The 18,297-nt window shown below is 43.5% G+C and overlaps 1 protein-coding gene and 1 pseudogene across 1 annotated transcript in view; both read left to right on the top strand.

Moving 5' to 3' along the window:
* The first annotated feature begins 656 nt into the window (after positions 1-656).
* On the top strand, positions 657-773 carry LOC136646629 (5S ribosomal RNA; annotated as a pseudogene).
* A 78-nt stretch (positions 774-851) lies between these two features.
* The window catches only part of CABCOCO1 (ciliary associated calcium binding coiled-coil 1), a 69,546-nt gene continuing 52,100 nt past the window's right edge, over positions 852-18,297 (top strand). The window contains exons 1-5 of the mRNA XM_066621395.1: positions 852-908; positions 5,397-5,506; positions 6,638-6,807; positions 8,063-8,207; positions 15,640-15,712. Coding sequence (XP_066477492.1) covers positions 852-908; positions 5,397-5,506; positions 6,638-6,807; positions 8,063-8,207; positions 15,640-15,712 — 555 coding nt within the window. The remainder of the gene's footprint in view (positions 909-5,396; positions 5,507-6,637; positions 6,808-8,062; positions 8,208-15,639; positions 15,713-18,297) is intronic.

Here is an 18,297-nt window from a genome sequence, read left to right on the forward strand (position 1 = left end):
AAGGAACAAAATCAGAGAAAGTATGAAAAACTGAAGGTTTCTTTTAAGAAGCGAATCCCTTGCGCAAACAAGGGAAATGCAAAAGTGTATAAAATTGCAAATTAAATAGAAGTTGATCATAAGGTACATGAAACAAACAATATGAGAAGCCTGTTGCCAAAAATACCAAGAAAACAGTAAAACAATATTTAAATACATTAAAAACAGGTGTGAAAGGCTTACTGAAGGGGAACTGCAAGGAGATAAATGCATTATTTGTATCAACTGCGGAAGATGTTAGGCAGATGCCCATACCTGAGCTACTTTTTTTGGGAAGAGCATTTGAGATGCTCCATCAAATTGAGGTTGAAATTTTAGAGCTAATTGACAAATTAAAAATTAACAAGTAAGTGAATCTGAATGACATACGCTTCATGACAAATGTGAAATTGTTAAAATTAAAAGATACAATTTATCTCTAAAATTAGCCTCCTTTCTGGGGAATTGGAAAATAGACATTGTAATAGAAAATGATAGTAAGGGATGTGGGGAGAACCTGGAAATTATAGGCCCAATTGCTTAATGCTTGTCTTGGGTAAATTGATGGAAAGCATTACTAAAGCTGGAATTATTAAATATGTAGAATATATATATTGTGGAAGAAGAATCAGCATGGTCTCTGCAACTGTTACCCTGTACATGCCCGATCTTGTCTGATCTTAGAAGCTAAGCAGGGTCAGGCCTGGGTAGTACTTGGATGGGAGACCGCCTGGGAATACCGGGTGCTGTAGGCTTGTACCATAGTCTTTCGAGACTGAAGGTTACCAACCTGCAGACCTTGCCATCCTTTTAGATTCTTTGGGAATGTCAGCATGGGTGTACGTAGGGGCGATCTGGAGGACTATACTTGTACTTACAAACAGCTTTTGGTAAAGTTGCTTACCAAAGGCTCCCAAGACATCAGCAGATATGGGACACATGGAGTGGCAAACGATGAAAGAGTGGGAAGTAGAAGATAATGATGTACAGACTGTTCTCACAATAGAGCAGGGGTGCCCAAACCCCGGCCCGGGGGCCACTTGCGGCCCTCGCGGCCTCTCAATGCGGCCCTCAGGGAGTCCCCAGTCTCCAATGAGCCTCTGGCCCTCCGGAGATTTGTTGGAGCCAGCACTGGCCCAATGCAACTACTCTCAGCGTGAGGGCAACTGTTTGACCTCTCGTGTGAGCTGTGGGATGAGAGCTCCCTCCACTGCTTGCTCTTTCACATCTGTGATACAGCAGCGGCAGCAAAGGAAAGGCCAGCCTTGCTTTGAGCAAGGCCTTTTATAGGCCTTGAGCTATTGCAAGACCTTCATTCGTTCATATAAGTTCATCTTTAATATATTCATTTATGAAAACTTATGTAAATTTATTCAAATTTTCAATGTAAATCAATTCTTTTTTTTCCCTGGCTCCCGACTCGGTGTCAGAGAGCTGATGTGGCCCTCCTGCCAAAAACTTTGGACACCCCTGCAATAGAGGGAAGTAAGTAGGGTAGGGCTCCCAAGAGTCTGTGTTGGGACTGATGCTGTTTAATTTACAGCCCAATCCTATCCACACTTCCTGGGAGGAAGCCCCACTGATTCTAATGGGACTTACTTTCTGAATAGACACGCATAGGCATGGGCTGCTGTTCATAAATGATCTGGCACACATGTGGTGGAGGTGAGCAATAGGGTGTGTCTTTTCCTGTAATGGTTGACATACACAGGTTGCTATTATTCACTCAAAACAACATCCAATGCATGACAAATGGTTATCCTAATCCAGCAACTGTTTATGTACATGAATGATTTCTTTCATTGAAATGAGTACAAATCTGTGTGTGTGCAAGAGACCAGTGTGAATGTTTGGGTGTACAGTTCATAGACCTGAGGACTGGGGTAATTGGTCCTGTAGGGCTGCTCTAGACATAGTAATTTCTGGATGTACAGTCAGTGCTCCCAAATGAGGTGTTTCACTTGGTTTTGTTAATCAAATGTGCATTAGTAATGTTGTTCATTCACCAGCTTAGTTTCTAGTTTTTGGAATATGCACAATTCATAAATGGTTAATTTCTGCACAGCCGGGATAGAAAATGAATGGAAAGGCCACGTGGGTGCCGCCTGGCACTGGTGGGGAATCTGCAGCAAAGCTCCGCAGCAGCTTCCAGAGGAAAGCTGCAACCCGCCCCTGTCACCAGATTACCCTCCCCAGCCCCTCTGGCCTGCCAGGCTGGACCCTCATTGCCTCAATGCTGTCGCTCCCGCTGCTCCTTCCACTGCTGCCGAGGAACAAAGAGGCTGGGCAAGGCTGGGCGCCACCCTTTAAACTACGCCCCAGCTTGCCCCCTCCCCCGACCAATAGCTGCTCACCAGTCATGCAGGCAGGGAACCGGACAAGTTTCCCTCCACCTGCATTCCCAGCTGGAGGGCTTTTTCTATATTTCTGTGGAGTGCTTTACAATCCAAGTTTACTTTTTCATTTCTTTTTAAATTCTTTGTCATTCTAAGCACTCGGGGGTGGGGTGGCCTCTTTGTACTGACTTTGTCTTCTAGGACATGACTTCTATTCTGAGCTGAACTGTAAATCAACACGGCTATTTTTGGTGCACTTCCTTGTTTGAGAAGAACAGCTCAAAAATAGATACTATTGAATTTTGGCAACCTGGTGATAGCATGGATAATTTTGAGGTTTTTCTAAAATTAGTATGTTTAGAAAGAGTGTATCTGTTTGCTGTTATACCATTTCAGTAATGTGTAGGATAAATTTTTGAACCAGATATACTTGAAAGCTTTTCTTACAGTGAAAGTTGTGCAAAATAATAAAGTAAAATGAAGTGTGTAAGCAACATGGCCATTAAAGAGTTAAACCTTAGAACCTTATATTATGGGATGGAGCTAGACTTTTTTTCTTGTTCCTTTTCACTTCTAGTTTAGTTGTGTTCTTTGCCACAATAAAGAAGCATGCTTGTTTGATAGTCATAAGCAATGAGTAAGAGCTTCCCCCACCACTGGTGCAGCCGCGCCAAACAGAAGTATGTTGTACCCAGTGGGGGGGGGGGGTGGATCAGGAGGCTTTGGGGGAAGGGGATTTAACTCCCCTAACCCCTCCCTAAACTTCCCTCTCCTCAATGGGTCTCCTTGGGCCTATGTCAGCTATATAGTTTGCTCAAGTCTGAGAAGAAAGGGACAGGGAGGCTACATAAAAGGAGGACAGGATCTGGTGTGTGCCGTCACCACCAGATCCACCCCTCCTGCAGCCTCCTCGCCCCAATTCATATCCTGGCACTGTTTTGGCCCCCCACCCTGTTTCACCCCTCCCCCCTCCCCTTACAGCCTTACCTGCTCCAGCAACTGTGAACAGGACTGGCGACAGATGGGGAGTGTTGTCATCTCTTGCAGCAATGATCCCCAAATTGGCACTGACAGAGTGCTCTGCATGCTATCGGCAACCATTTTGTGACAGTGGACATGATTTCAACTGTTGCAAAGAGCTGCAGCTGGCAGCCATAAGAGTTATTTCTTCTGGAACATGGCACCCTATTAAAAAACATGGAATGTAGTACATAAAGATTGTCTAGCTACAATGATACCTTGGGTATCATTAGCAGGGTACCCCTGGTAATTGGGTAATTGGGTAACCCCTGCTAATTGGGCAAGAGGCACTTTTTCAAGTGGGTGCTCTTCTTTTTAGCAGGGGGAGAGTAACTGGCCCACCTCACCCCAGCACTGTCTGTTCTAGTGGCTGTCTGCTGGTATTCATTTGCATCTTTTTAGATTGTGAGCCCCTTTTGGGACAGGGAGCCATTTAATTATTTGATTTTTCTCTGAAAACCGCTTTGTGAACTTTTAGTTGAAAAGCGGTATATAAATACTGTTGATTGATTGATTGATTGATTGATTGATTGATTGATTGATTGATTGATTGATACCTTTGCCCAAAAGTATGTTACTCTCTTTTGAAAGAAGAGGAAGATCCTTTTGGGTGTTGCCTGACTTACCTTAGAATAATTTGATGGATCTGCATATTTAAAACACTCTCTAGTAGGTCCATGATATTAAGTCCTCTCTGAATGAACTGTAAAGTTTAAAACATTTTCTGAGTTCACTATGTCTGTTACTGAAGGCATTGGCAAAATTATTTTCATTATTTGTAATAAAGAGGTTTTTTAAAAAATTAAATATATAATGTATACATATTCTTTATTGTAGGGCTTGGCTGATGTATTTTGATATATTAGGCAAATATTTCAGTTGTTCCTCCATTAGGAGAAAGAAAGATAGCAAGGGGAGACTGTGTGTAGGTTTTGGGTGGGCTATTACAGGCAGCTTTCAATTTACATGGGGGTTAAGTTTTTAGAAAATGGTGCGTATCTTTAAAATGCGTAAATTAAAACAGCTTTCTGAATAGGAAACAATGGGATTGGTATGAGTTAGGGGAAAAGTCAGCAATCACCCATGTTAACAACTGGTGATTATGGAAGCTGCTAGGAGTGGGACTGTGAGGCTGCTGATGTCAATGGCAGAAGTAATACTTTGTCAGGGAAAAGTTAGGGAACACTCATGCTGACTACCTGTTGAGTTCTGCTTACCCAAGATGGCATGGGGGAGGGTTGAGGAGGAAGGCTACTGAGAGTGGGAGTGGCTACTGATGCTGATGGCTGAGAAAGCAACAATGAAACAGAGAAGCAGGTGAGGGAACTGAGAAAAAAGTAAGGGGCAGCTCTGTGAAAGCATTTTCTTTAACTCTTTCTTATTTTATGGGTTTAGAGGAGACCCCCACCTCCCACAGGCCAGTGTCTGGGGCTGCAATTCTAACCACACTTTCCTTAGAGTCAGCCCCATTGAACAAAATAGGACTTACTTCTGAGTAGACCTAGTTAGGATTGTGCCCCAACAGGGTTACTTGTTGGCAACAAATTAGCAGCTAATTTGACCACTGTTTTTCAAAAATGTCAGCATAACATAGGGTGGGAATTTGAAGTTTCTGGTTCTTCGGTCTTGTCCTTTATTTTCATTGGGGTTCTAAGGATCTGCTAGCAAGTGCAGTAAAGTGCAAGTGCAACAGCTGTTGTTGTTAATACTGTTGTAGTTTGTTGTTTTGTTGTTAAAGATCTCTGATGATCCCTAAATCCTTACTTTAAGAAACACCTAGTTTACAACTTGGTTATTATCTAACATAGTGTAGCCTAGAATCTCTGCATCGCACAGAAGCGCTTCATTTGCAAGTGTAAAACAAATTAATGTCTGATCTACCTATTATCCTTCCTGTCCCATGTCAACCAATGTCAATGTTGCCAGAGCCATCCTTTCTCTTTACACACTGATAGAAAAAGATCCTTCAGATGAAATATGTCATACTTGTCAATGCTACTCTAATGTAATGATGTTGTCCAGGTACAGGAAGAAGAAAACATTACTAAAGAGGAAGATGCAATGGCTTGGAAGTTTCTATCCCTTCCCCAAATTACCAGTCTCTTGGAACAAGATGTTGCAGGAGTTCAAAAGTAAGTCTGCTGAATTTCTCCTAAATATAGATAGATATTGCTGTTGTTATTATCCACAGTTTCGATGATTATTTGTGTGGTTTACAAGTCGTACTTTGTTCTCCACTGGCGTTCCGTTCCAGAACCCCCAGTGGATTAAAAAATCAGTGGATACCAAGTCAGTAGAAAAATAGCTTTAAAGGCCAAGGTTTCTTGCTCCTCCATTGTCACCCCAGAATGCATTGGTATAGAAGCTTTACCACATTCAGCCAGTAGATGAGGTAAATAATGGAATCAAATGGAATGAAATCTTTCCATTAGATTCCATTATTCACCCCATCTAGCAACTGAACACTGTATAGCGTCTATACCAATGTATTCTGGGCAACATGAAACCTGGAAATGCATCTTCAAAACTATCTTTAACCCTTGCAACCAGTGCGGTTTAACAGGGTGAAAGTAGGAAATTGGATTTTGGTGCTTCCCCCCCCCCCCCTTGTTACAAAGTTTTTAAAGGTGGACCCCAGTATCAGTGCTGAGTCTAATCAGTGGATACCAAGGACCCACCTGTATATCAGTTTTGGCCAAATTCTTTTGAAAGTCCACACCAGCAGAATTCTGTTGTTGTTTAGGACCATCTGACCAGAAGTCATTCCTGGGCTCTCATCTTCTTGTGCTTAATAAGAGACTTTAGTTGGTATTAGTTCCCTTGTGGGCTTAAGAGGTCTGTACAAACATCAACATTAATTTTCTTGACTTAAATCTGTCCTTCCTAAGCTCAGGGAAGCTAACAGAAAAATGTTACAATAATTATAATTAGTAACACTATCTTATGCTTGCATACCTGGAAGTAAGCTCTGCTGAACACAGTGGGACTTTGTAGTAAACATGCATATGGTTGCACTGTAAAGCTTGCTTCTGTGAAATTGGGCCTGAGCCTGTGGTGCAGCACTTACATTACCGTGTTCAGTGGAATCACATGGTAGTGCATTCTCAGGTATAGCAGGACTTACACAGATTACATCATCTGTCTGATTAACCTTTTCTTTTAAAAGTATTAGAGGGTGAAAGAGGCTGGATTGTCTTAGTTCCATTGTCTAACTTAGTTTAATGTTCTTTTTTTTTGGGTAATCACAATTTTTTTAACCGCAGAAGTTTGGAAGTATTTCTGAATTTGAAAGAACATAAAACAATTTTGAAGGAAGCTGTGTTGTTGGATTATTATGTGTCAGGATTTTGTTGGGCTAAAGCGTTGGGCTTCACACCTGTGCAACTTGGAGGATTCTTGACTCTCTTAAATTTGCTGTTGGAAAACCTTGACTGTAAGTTTTGTTGCATCTTGTTTAATTTAAGTTTTCCATTTGAGCATTTTCATAAAGTAATTAATGTTTTGTTGGAAGTGTTTGCTTTTCAGATCTGTTTTTATTTCTTAGCACCCCGAGCCTCAGCAGGTTGTACATTTCATTTCTGTTAGAATTCACTCGTGCAATTAAACATTTTTAGAGAAGATTATATTATAGCTCAGGGGATTAAAGAACAACCAGAGAGTCAGCAGTTTCAGTGTTCATATGTTCAACAGCTTATTGCAGCCATTTTCAACCACTGTGCCGTGGCACACTGGTGTGCCACGAGTGGTCCACAGGTGTGCCACAAGAATTTGAGGGAAGGTCATTTATTAGTAGGGCCAATAGGGATGTGAGGCCCCCTCTGGCAGCATGGTGTGCCTTGGCAATTATCAAAAACCTGATGGTGTGCCTTGACAATTTTAGTGCCTTGTCAGTGTGCCATGAGTTGAAAAAGGTTGAAAATCGCTGGCATATTGCATAGACTTGAGCATGGCTTCTTGCTGTTTAAAGGAGCAAGCTAGATGTGTGCCTAAATGCACGATGTAGTCTGATGGGGGAGGGGCACATTTTCTTTAGAAATAGCATGCTGGGAGGCAGTCAAACTAGGGGTAGAGCTGGTAGATTTTAGAATCTTGCCCCACTGCAGTTTTGAACTTGATTGCAGTCTTCCCACCCCACACACAATTTAGTTAGTTTTTAAAAACATCAATTGACTTTCAGTGGAAAATAGTCCACAGAGAAAACATGATTGGGATTAAAATCACAGTGGCAACCAAGTACTAAAAACCCCCTACCCACCGCCATGGTTTGACCACACTGTTCTCCCCTGTGCATAATCATTTTAAAAAAAAATCACCTCCCCCCCCACACATTAATTGCACATTTAGGAGCACATCAAGTTTTGCTCTGGTGCCAAACTACATGTTCTAGGAAGCACATGATTTTCACCCTTGCATGTTTGTTCTTTTTGCCCTTAATAACAGTTGAAGCGGGTGTGTATGACCTAGATCAAGATTGCAGTGCAGACTGTAAGGACCCAGAGATCAGAGACTGTAAGGAAGTTCTCTAGCTAAACTAGCTCCCTACTTTGCGTGTAAAACATTTGTGACCCTTGCTTTTTCAGCCAGTAGCAATTGCTTAAATTATAGGGAGGATTCCCATCTGTGGTTTAAAATCTGAATGTCAGTACAAAATGTGGTAAGTTTTTTCATTTTTCTGGTTTGCATTGCAGCCCAACAAATGATGCTAGAAGAGAACATCCAAGAACTTGGAAGCGCAGTGGCTGGCATTGGACAGTGTAATACAGAGCAAAGTGGTGGGTTTGAGTTCTTCACTGTAGACCAAGCCAAGGCTATAATCAACTATTTGAAGATCAGGTATTTACCTCGTATCTACATTCTTAAGAAGCACTCTGATAAATATGCTGATAAGTGGGCCATTAAGTGCTTACAGGTTAACGTACTTGCCATCTTTTTCAGCAGACAAAAACATATGCAGGATTGCCAACATACTTTTCATGTTTAAGGACTCCAGGGTGGAGGACAAGGACAACAACAACAAAAGCAGAGATAGTGGTGGTTTTCCTTAGGGTTTTGTTTTGTTTTGACAAATTTTATTGTTGTAAACCTCCATGAATCTCCAGAGCTAAAGGAAAAATTCATTTTTGGGCTATCGGACCACAAGCACACAAAAAGGCTAAAAAAAAATTTTCCAGTGTGGTGCCCCTACTATGTGGGGGGGGGGACCTTCTCAAGGGAGTAGAAAAAACTGTGCTGCCACCTAAAAGCTCAAAATCTCTCTCTCTCTCTCTCTCTCTCTCCCTCCCCTACCTGATAGTCTAAAACTGAACAGGTACCCTAACTTTCAGAGCCTCTGTGGGGTTCACAGATAGAAGGTGAAGACCATTTGCCTTGGGCATGGGCAGCCCAAGCCTAAACTGTTCCCACTGTTCTGCCCTCCCCAGTCCACTCAGAAACATCAGCTCCTTGCCACCCTGCCCATGGTCCTGCACCAGTTGGTGCATGCTTACCTGCTCCAGCCAGCACTGCTCTTGGGTGCAGCACCAGTAGGCCAGCACAGGCCTACAGCTGGAGCTGCCAGCTCACAAGTAGTCACAAGTATTCTTTACAGGAGATTTGCTACACTGTGAGCCAGCGCAGAGAGGGCTGCACCGGCCTGTGGTGATGTTAGGATTGAACTCTAGTTCTCATAATACAGGAGTCCTGTGCAAACGTGACTCTAAATGTATAGAGCTGGGGTCGGCAACCTGTGTTTTCAGAGCTGCATGCGGCTCTTTCAGTCCTCTGATGCGGCTCCCCAGTGGGGGTTGGAAGCGGGGCGCCTTCCCCTTGGCCTCCGCCCAGCCAGCCCAGCCCCGAGGGCTCCTCACTCCGCAATGTGCTGCGGGTGCTGGCTGCTGGTGAGTGCGGGGCGCCACTCCTCCCTGCAATGCTGCAGCTCCTTCCCTGCAGCTCCTTCCCTGCAAAGCGCCCCCCCCCCGTGCGCACAGCAGCTCCTTCCTTGTCAGGCAGGCAGGGGCAGCAGCGCTCTCCTGGACCTGCTCTCCGCGCCCCACTGCAAGCAGGTGCGGGGGGGGGGGGACGACAGCCGGGCATCTCTTCCCTGCGCTCTTCCTTCCTTCACCCTGCAGCGGGCAGGGGGCTGAACGGAAGAGGCGAGGCTGGTTGGAGAAGCGCGGGAGACGCAGTGCTGCTGAGGCGATGGGCAGGAAGGAGCGAGGTGAGCTGCATTCCTGTCCACACTTCCCTGGGAGGAAGCCCGTTCACTCTGCTGGGGCTGACTTCTGAGTAAACAGGGTGAGGAGCCTGTCCACACTTCCCTGGGAGGAAACCCCGTTCACTCTACTGGGGCTGACTTCTGAGGAGACAGGCAGAGGAGCCTGTCCACACTTCTCTGGGAGGAAGCCCCGTTCACTCTACTGGGGCTAACTTCTGAGGAGACAGGCAGAGGATGTCCCCTGGTTCTGGTGTTATGTGAGAGTGTAAAGAGCATCTCTCTATCCACTCTGTCCATCCCCTGCATAATTTTGTATGTCTCAGTCATATCCCCCCTCAGGCGCCTCTTTTCTAGGCTGAAGAGGCCCAAATGTCTTAGCCTTTCCTCATAAGAAAGGTGCCCCAGCACCTACAAGGGAGCTACAAGAAGGGGCTACATTATAAAAATGGGACCTGTAAGAGGGGAGCACATTATAAAAGTTGCATATACAAGAGGTGAGTGCATTATAAATTGGGACATACAAGGGGGCGTAATAACTATAAATCTCTTTATTGTATTGAAAAATACTAGTCATTAGATTTTGTATTTCATTGTTCCTCTTTTACATTACTGTGGAAAAAACACAAAGATGACTATTTACTGTTGGTCAGGATTTTCTGCTAGGGAGGGCACCAGTCCAAGTCTTGCCTATAGCACCAAATTGGCTAGGGCAGGCCCTGGGAAAATAAATTAGTATTTAATTTAAATGTATTTTATTTTAGCTTTTTCGTTTTTTTATATGTAATTCTAAATTTAAGGTTATGGTGATCTTGTAACATTAAAATATGTTACATATTGTTTTCTCTGTAGCAGTTCATTTCAAAAATGCAACATACTATAGTTTTTTTATACATAGCATAAAGGTAAAAAAAACTATATATGCAGTGTTATCTTCATTTTAGATGTCAAAAGGGTTTTGTGGCTCCCGAGGTTTTCTTTTCTCCAGAAAACAGGTCCAAATGGCTCTTTGAATGTTTAAGGTTGCTGACCCCTGGTATAGAGCATAGGGATGGCATTTGGTAAAAGAAATCTTCATCAGTTAATCCTCAATTTTCCCCAGTTAAGTAGTTGATTAAGAACCCAATCCTGAGCTTCCTGTCAGCACGCACTGCCGCAAACGTACCACAAGGCACATTTGTGAGGCTTCACCCGGGGCCAGCACTAGCCCAGCACTAGCTAGCCACGACACGGTAAGCGGGGAAGGGGAGGAGGAGTTCTGGGAAGAGGGGAGGCAGGCGGAGGGCGGAGAGAGGGCTGGGAGGAGGCGTGAAGGGGAGGCAGGAAGTGGGGAGAGGGCGGGCGGGAGGCGTGACAGGAGGAGGCAGAGAGGCGGGTCCATTGGAGCTCCACTCCACTGGATCCTGTCAGTTCGTGTCGGGCTTGGCGCCCTACATGAAGGCCTTTACCTTACCGCTGACCTTTTGGTCGGTGGAAAAGTGAGTAGCCCCATTGCGGGGCTACTTCCCTTACCCAGGAGAAGGGGACGAAAGCCCCCTTCTCCCGAGGTGCCACCCGCGGTAGCCTGAGGTGCGCAGGATCTGGTGGCAGCCATTTTCGGTGCTGCCGAAGCTGCACGCTCTGGGCAGCTCAGGATTGGGCTGTAAATTTGCAGACGCAGGAAATTTATGAGTTGTTTCTAAACAACTGCATTAGTTCCACACACCCAAGGAAGAATTGGACGTGTTTCTTGATCAGCAGCCTTCCGTGCTGTACAGTGAACCTCATCTGAAGTGGAGGAAAGTTCAAAAAGCAGTTTTTGATATTGCATGAAGATGTACCTTTGGAAAGGAAAAAGTTCTGGGTATATTTAAACCCTTGGGAATTAAGCCTGTATTTCTGATCTTTTCACATTTGAACCCAAGCCTTTCTAATTGGAGCATCCAGATTACTCCATACTGGGTGCCTTGAGGGGGCAGATCTAGAGAGCATGTCAACACTGGGTGCAAGGCACACTTGCACACTCTTGTACCCTTGTAACCTTGGACAGTGTCTATGGTTACAAAAACCTGTGAACTCCAGAGTATCAGTAAAGTCAGTAAAATATAATATCAATAAAGTATAATTGGGCCAGTCAGTACGTACTTGTCTCTTTATGAACTGCAAGTAGTTGTCTGTTTTTCAGCTATGTATGAGGCAAGCCAGCTGCACTCTGTTTTTTTCCGTGCATTTGGACTGAATCTTTAATATTCCTTAAAGAATAAACAGTGCAATTGGATGGGTGTGTTGGAGGGGAATGTTGAGTCTATAGGAAAAATCAGATGGACTTTCTTCCTCACTTGCACGTCAACCATCTCTCTATATTTTTCTATGAGATTTGAGGTATTTATTGTCCTCAAAGTATTTCATGTTTTAGTTCTTATGACCACCTTTAGTGGAGGAATTTGATTTATAAACCCCTGAGAACTATAATACAAAAGAGGACAAATTCCTCAATACAGGGAATAAACCATACAGCAGCTCTGATTATGCTTTCAAGCCAGGCAAATTATGACAGGTTCTGCTTCTCCCCCCCCACTTCATCTTGTCTCCTGGGGCATGCAGTCATCATCGTATTGCTTGACATTTTCTTTCAGGAAACAGTTAAGCTTGAAAAATATGTCGGCATTAATCACTTCCAGATACTTGCAAGGTGTCATAAAAAGCCCTACCCTTAACTTGGTTCATATCTGTAATCATTTGTCATGCCAAAAATCTATCAGTAACAACAGAAAGAAATGTCAGGCATATTCTACTGTGTCCTAAAACAAGAAAACCTGTACTATTTTGGAGGGGAAATACACGTGTTGCACAAGCTACATAGTTTGATAGAAATGTGACCAGATTAAGGTCAGTGGGAACCAAGGTAGTAGTTACTTTGCATACTGTCTCCACCTGTGATATGGCCTAAATCCAGATGCTCTATCCAACTACACAAGGAAAACAGGGCTTCTGTCTGCCAGAAATGGCCAGTGTTGTTATTTATTTAAAGCATTTGTGCCCCACTTTTCAGCCAACAAGGCTCCCAGTGTGGCTTACATAAAATCAATCAATGAGAAATCATTCTTACAGCGATGTCAAGCCATTTCCGTTGTGTTGCATTTTTTAACTGTTGGGCTGCCGAACCAGTGGAACACTTATTCTGACAGCACCCGCTTCTGAAAAGCAGCCATAAAGTGCTGGATGCCAGTACAAGCTGCTAGCATGCCGGCAGGAAGGCCGGAGTCTTCCCACATGCACTGGTGGACCTCAGAAGGCCTGCTGGAGCAGATAAACCCAGAACAGGGGGTAGAACGGTGGATGGAACTGGAAGGAGCTGTGATAGGGGATGGGCGAGTTGAGCCTAGGAGAGGGAAGGTTCCACACTGGCACACACCCAGTCCAAACCCGCTTCCTGGGCCTGATCTGTCTACTCAGATCAACTCGGACTTGTATCAGAGATTGAGCTGGCGCAGGTCTGAGTTGATCCATAGCAGCTGCTGGGACTTACCCTGGGCAAATGTCCCATTACCCTGAGGAAACCTCCCCAAACTCACCTGTAGGATACGGTAGAGTCTGCACCACCACTGCTCCATCACCACATGCGGATATTCCACAGAGCTCAGCACATTTTGCTTAATTCCTTCACAGAATAGGCACCACTCTGCTAAGGTGAGATACCCACAAAAAAAAGTTTTTTTACACTTTAAAGCAGCCATTTTCAGCCACTGTGTCGTGGCACACTGGTGTGCCACGAGTGGTCCACAGGTGTGCTACTGGAATTTGGGGGAAGGTCATTTATTAGTAGGGCCAATGGGGATGTGAGCCCCCCACTGGCAGCATGGTGTGCCTTGTCAATTGTAAAAAACCTGATGGTGTGCCTTGACAATTTTAGTGGCCTTGTTAGTGTGCCATGAGATGAAAAAGGTTGAAAATCGCTGCTTTAAAATATTGGGTTCATTTCAACAAGCTGTTTTCTAATACCTGATGAGATCTTTTCTCTTGTTCCTTTTCCTCTATATCTCTCTATTTTCCTTCTTACTTGTGAGCACTGGCAAACCATTAGAAAATCTCTTTAATAACAAGCATCAATCACCGCAGTGCATGCTGCCTTTACTGTATCCCAGGGGCATCCAAGCATTTTGGCAGGAGGGCCACATCATCTCTCTGACACTATGTCGGCGGCCAGGGAAAAAATTAATTTACATTTAAAATTTGAATAAATTTACATAAATGAATATATCAGAGATGGAACTTATATGAATGAATGAAGGTCTTGCAGTAGCTCAAGGCCTATAAAAGGCCTTGCACAAAGCAAGGCTAGCTTTTCCTTTGCTGCCACTACTGCATCACAGATGTGAAACAGCAAGTAGTGGAGGGAGCCCTCATCTCACAGCTCAGGAGAGAAGTTGAACAGTCGTCCTCACACTGAGAACAGTTGCATCGGGCCATCACGGGCTCCAGCAAGTCTCCGGAGTGCCAGAGGCTCATTGGATACTGGGGGCTTCCCACGGGCCAGATTGGGAGCCCCTGAGGGCCGCAAGTGGCCCCCGGGCCAGGGTTTGGGCACCCCTGCTGTATCCTGTTCTGAAGCATGACTTATGGAGAAGTCTTTGGATAAGTTGTGTCCAGCAGGCTATGTTGGCATCCAAAATATTTGCACTCTCTTTGTAGAAGACTAGACACTGAGAAAAAAATGTAGATGTTTTCTAGCTACTGCTGATTACTTATCTTGTAAGTAAAGGTGTAGCAAAGTAAAGGCTATTGTAGCAAAGGTGGCATTTTCTTTCTGACAGTGAAGTAGGCAGTTTGATTGCAAGGTTTATTTTGTTATTGGCCAGTAGTATGGATAAAAATTCAAAGGTTCACTGTGACTACCACATTGCTTCCATCTGTACTTCCAAGTGAGATAATTGTTCTCTCATTGGTCTTGCTCCAGCTGCAACTACCTATATACTCTCTGATGTCATAACATTTTCATGTTGCTATGGACATGACTGTGTAACATTCTTCAACAGATGAAATATGGTAGAAAGGAATGATCACTGGGAAAAGTAACAAGGACAATTACTTGAAAAATCTGTGAAAGTAAGGTATATTTATTAGAAGTATTTCAGATTACGTAAGTTCATAGGTAATATTATGGAAACTCTAGTGCACTGATCCCTTCTAGATTTTGAAGAATACATCCTTGGATTAGCTACTTGTGTTAGGATTTGCATAGACACTGGTAGAGAGAGGTCCGTCCGTCCCCCATACTCTCTGGATATTGGATTCAGGGATCATCCAGTGAGACTGACTAGGAAAAGGAAGAATTTTTTCACATAGCTGATCTCTGAAACAGATCACTGATCTCTGAAAGATCACTGATCTTTGAAACAGATCAGCAACTGCTTGGGAAGGTTAGGAGGGTTCTTCTTTATTTTTAATAAATTTTTAAACTTATACTTATTGTAAACTTTTAATTATTTACCTACTTGATTTGATTTTGTCATATGGGGGATGTTAAATTTTCCTGCTTGATGATGTCATTTCTGGCTATGACATCACTTCCAGGTTAATGGCATCACTTCCAGTGGGTCCTAACAGATCATAATTCTAAAAAGTGCATCCCAGTGAGAAAAAGTTTCAAAACCATTGGACTAGACAATGGGGGACAAGTCTGTCAATTTCCATTAGCCATTATGGCTATAGGCTACCACCAGGTTTGGAGATGGTATACATCTAAATACCACAGGGGAGCAACCATGGAAGAGTATTATTGTTTTCTCTCCCGCTTCCCAATGCCGAACTAGACCGCTTCCCAATGCCGAACTAGACCGGCATTTGACCAGATCCAGCAGGGCTTTTCATATACAGGTTGTGCCTAGCAAGGTTTTCATTTGACATCTAAAATATAATGGGGGCCTGTTGCATCTCTCTGGGCAGAGTATTCCAATGTTGAGAAGTTCATGCTTCTGGTAGCTGCCCGCTGAGTTTCAGTTTTTCCAAGTACCCAGGTACCCCTACCAAGTACCCTTCAGAGTGCTCTTAACTTATATTTTCTAAAGGGATTTTTTTTTCCCTTGTGTCTTTCAGCTTATTCCAGCATTATGCATTATACCAGTATCTTTTCCATAGTCCCAGGGAAGAACTCGTGCTAGGAGCTGAGGTAAGTAATTTATATGACTGGAACTGATTAAGTGGAATATTTTAATGCATGTTCTCTGGCATCTGTTTTCTATTGCTCAAAGCAACTTTGTGTCAAAATTGTTCAAGTGTTAACAGCATAGAATAGTGGATGAAAGAGAAATACAGTAATGCCTGTCTCCTCAGGAATTTGAAATTTAGAAGAATAAATGTGCCATTATTGATGAGACTGCTAGCGTACTGTCAAGACTATCTCCACTGACATCATTTATAAGGGTCACGTATGGAATTTGAGGCATTAATAGGTATAATCTATGGCTAAAGGGGCTATGTGGAGGTTGTAAGCAACTATATATGCCGCTTGTGACTCTTCTGTTTAATTTTGTTCCTGGTGCAATGTCTAAAGCAGGGGCAGAGGGCCAAATTCCCCACCCAGTAGATGTCCAAGATGCGTATAACTTTTAACTGATAAATCATCAAGGGGGTGTCTGTAGAAGGATAGCAATTGAATTCTAAAAGTATCTCTCATCATCCCAATTCAATGTACTTTCCACATCTGGTAAAATACCTTTAGCAACATGACTGCTGTCTTCAGCTGCCCACTCGCTATCCTTTGGCCTAAGCAGGACTTCCTTGCAGTTCCAATGCCCCTCCCTATATGATACCGATTGATCTCCAGATACTTTGCACAGGCCAAATCTGTTGCCTCATGCTCCTGCCAGCCATCCCTGCCATCTAAGGGCCCAATCCTATTCAACTTTCCAGCACCAATGCAGTTGCAATGCAGCCCCGAAGTAAGGGAGCAAGTATTCCCTTAAGGAGACCTCTGTGACTGCCCCCTTGCTACAGGATGAGTGCACACCCTGTTTGCAGGACTGCATCAGAGGAGGCAAGTTGGATAGCATTGGGTCCTAAGTCTCTTCCCCCACTCAGCATCCCATTCCACAAGTATATGTACTGTACACTGGATAGAAGTACAACATTCCTTATGAGAGACTTTTAAAACGATCTTGTCATAAAAGTTCATATCTGAATGACTCAGAAATTTATTAGGCAACAAGAAAGCAGCTTTATATTGAGGAAACAATGAAAGAAATGTCACAACTACCCTGCTGACAGTTAGTCCTCATAAATCAGTTGGTCAGATAAGAATAAAGTCATTGCAAAAAATGACTGCCAGACATGAATGTCAGGCTCTTTGGAGAGGACACACCTTGGCATTTATCTAGCAATGGGACACATTTGTTCAATAACGTTGCTACTTAATGCTCATTTCAGATGTAAAGCTTTATGGGTATGAATGCCACTTTTCAAAGAATCCCCTTTGCAGGCACCACAGCTCACACCTCAGATGACAATGTGCATAAATGGGAAATTTGCCCCATAGTTCTTGCAGTGAGGAAGATTTTTATACCTGTTTATAACTTCTAAAATTAGTATATTATTTTTATTTATAATAAAAATAAATTCAGATTTCAAAATTGAATCAAATTGTTACAGTGGCTTTTGTCTAGCTGCCTTTTTGTTTTTCCTGGAATAATGACAGTAGCATTTTTTCAAGGATGATGCTGGATTAATGTATTTAGGGGAGGGAAGAATTGCACAGAATGTGCTGAGGGAGCAAACATTTTCCTAAACATCTCTCTCTCTCTCTCTCTCTCTCTCTCTCTCTCTCTCTCTCTCTCTCTCTCTCTCTCTCTGTGTGTGTGTTTTAAGGGAAGAAAGATATAGGTGGGGCGAGAGTTAAAGTTTGTGGAGAATAAATTGTTAGTTAGGCTTGGACTAAGCAATTTTAACTTGGCAGCAAAGCAGAATATTGTATACTGTACAGCAATGTTTCTCAAACTGTGGGTCAGGACCCACTAGGTGGGTTGTGAGCTTGATGCTCCCATGGCCTGTGACTGCACTTGGGGAAATGCTACAGACCTGTACTTTGAACAAGCTACTATGTATATGCTTTTAACAATGATAGTAAATGGGACTTACTCCTGGGGTAAGTGTGGGTAGGATTGCAGCCTAGAATTGATATAAGTTGTCCTGCTGGATGATGTCACTTCCAGCCATGACATCACTTCCAGTAGACCCTGACAGATTCTCATTCTAAAAAGTGGGTCCTGGTGCTAAATGTGTGAGAATCACTGCTGAACAGAACTAAGGTGACCTGACTCAGAAATGGTTTATATGATCTCAGGGACCTATATGAACCTACCAGTACACTCAGATCACTCACAGAGGTTCATCTCCATGTTTCCTCAAGTTCTAGTTTTTCAGGAGCTGGCATTTGACAACCTTATAAAACACTGGAGCAGTTTGTCAAAAAATATTCATCTTCACACTTTATGGGATTACTATCTTAGCATTTGAGGGCCCAATCCTATCCAACTTCCCAGCACTGATGCAGCTATGCCAGCAGGGTGTGCATTGCATCCTGCAGTGGGGGGAGGCAGTCACAGAGGCATCCTCAAGGTAAGGGAATGTTTTTTCCCTTTCCTCAGGGCTCTGTTACCAATGCATCAGTGCTGGAAAGTTGGATAGGACTAGGTCCACAGGCACACAAATACAAAAGGCCTCAGGCCTTTTTGTTTTTCCTGGAATAATGACTATAGC

This window comes from Tiliqua scincoides, chromosome 3 (genome assembly GCF_035046505.1).
Source record: "Tiliqua scincoides isolate rTilSci1 chromosome 3, rTilSci1.hap2, whole genome shotgun sequence".
Taxonomy (NCBI): Eukaryota; Metazoa; Chordata; class Lepidosauria; order Squamata; family Scincidae; genus Tiliqua; species Tiliqua scincoides.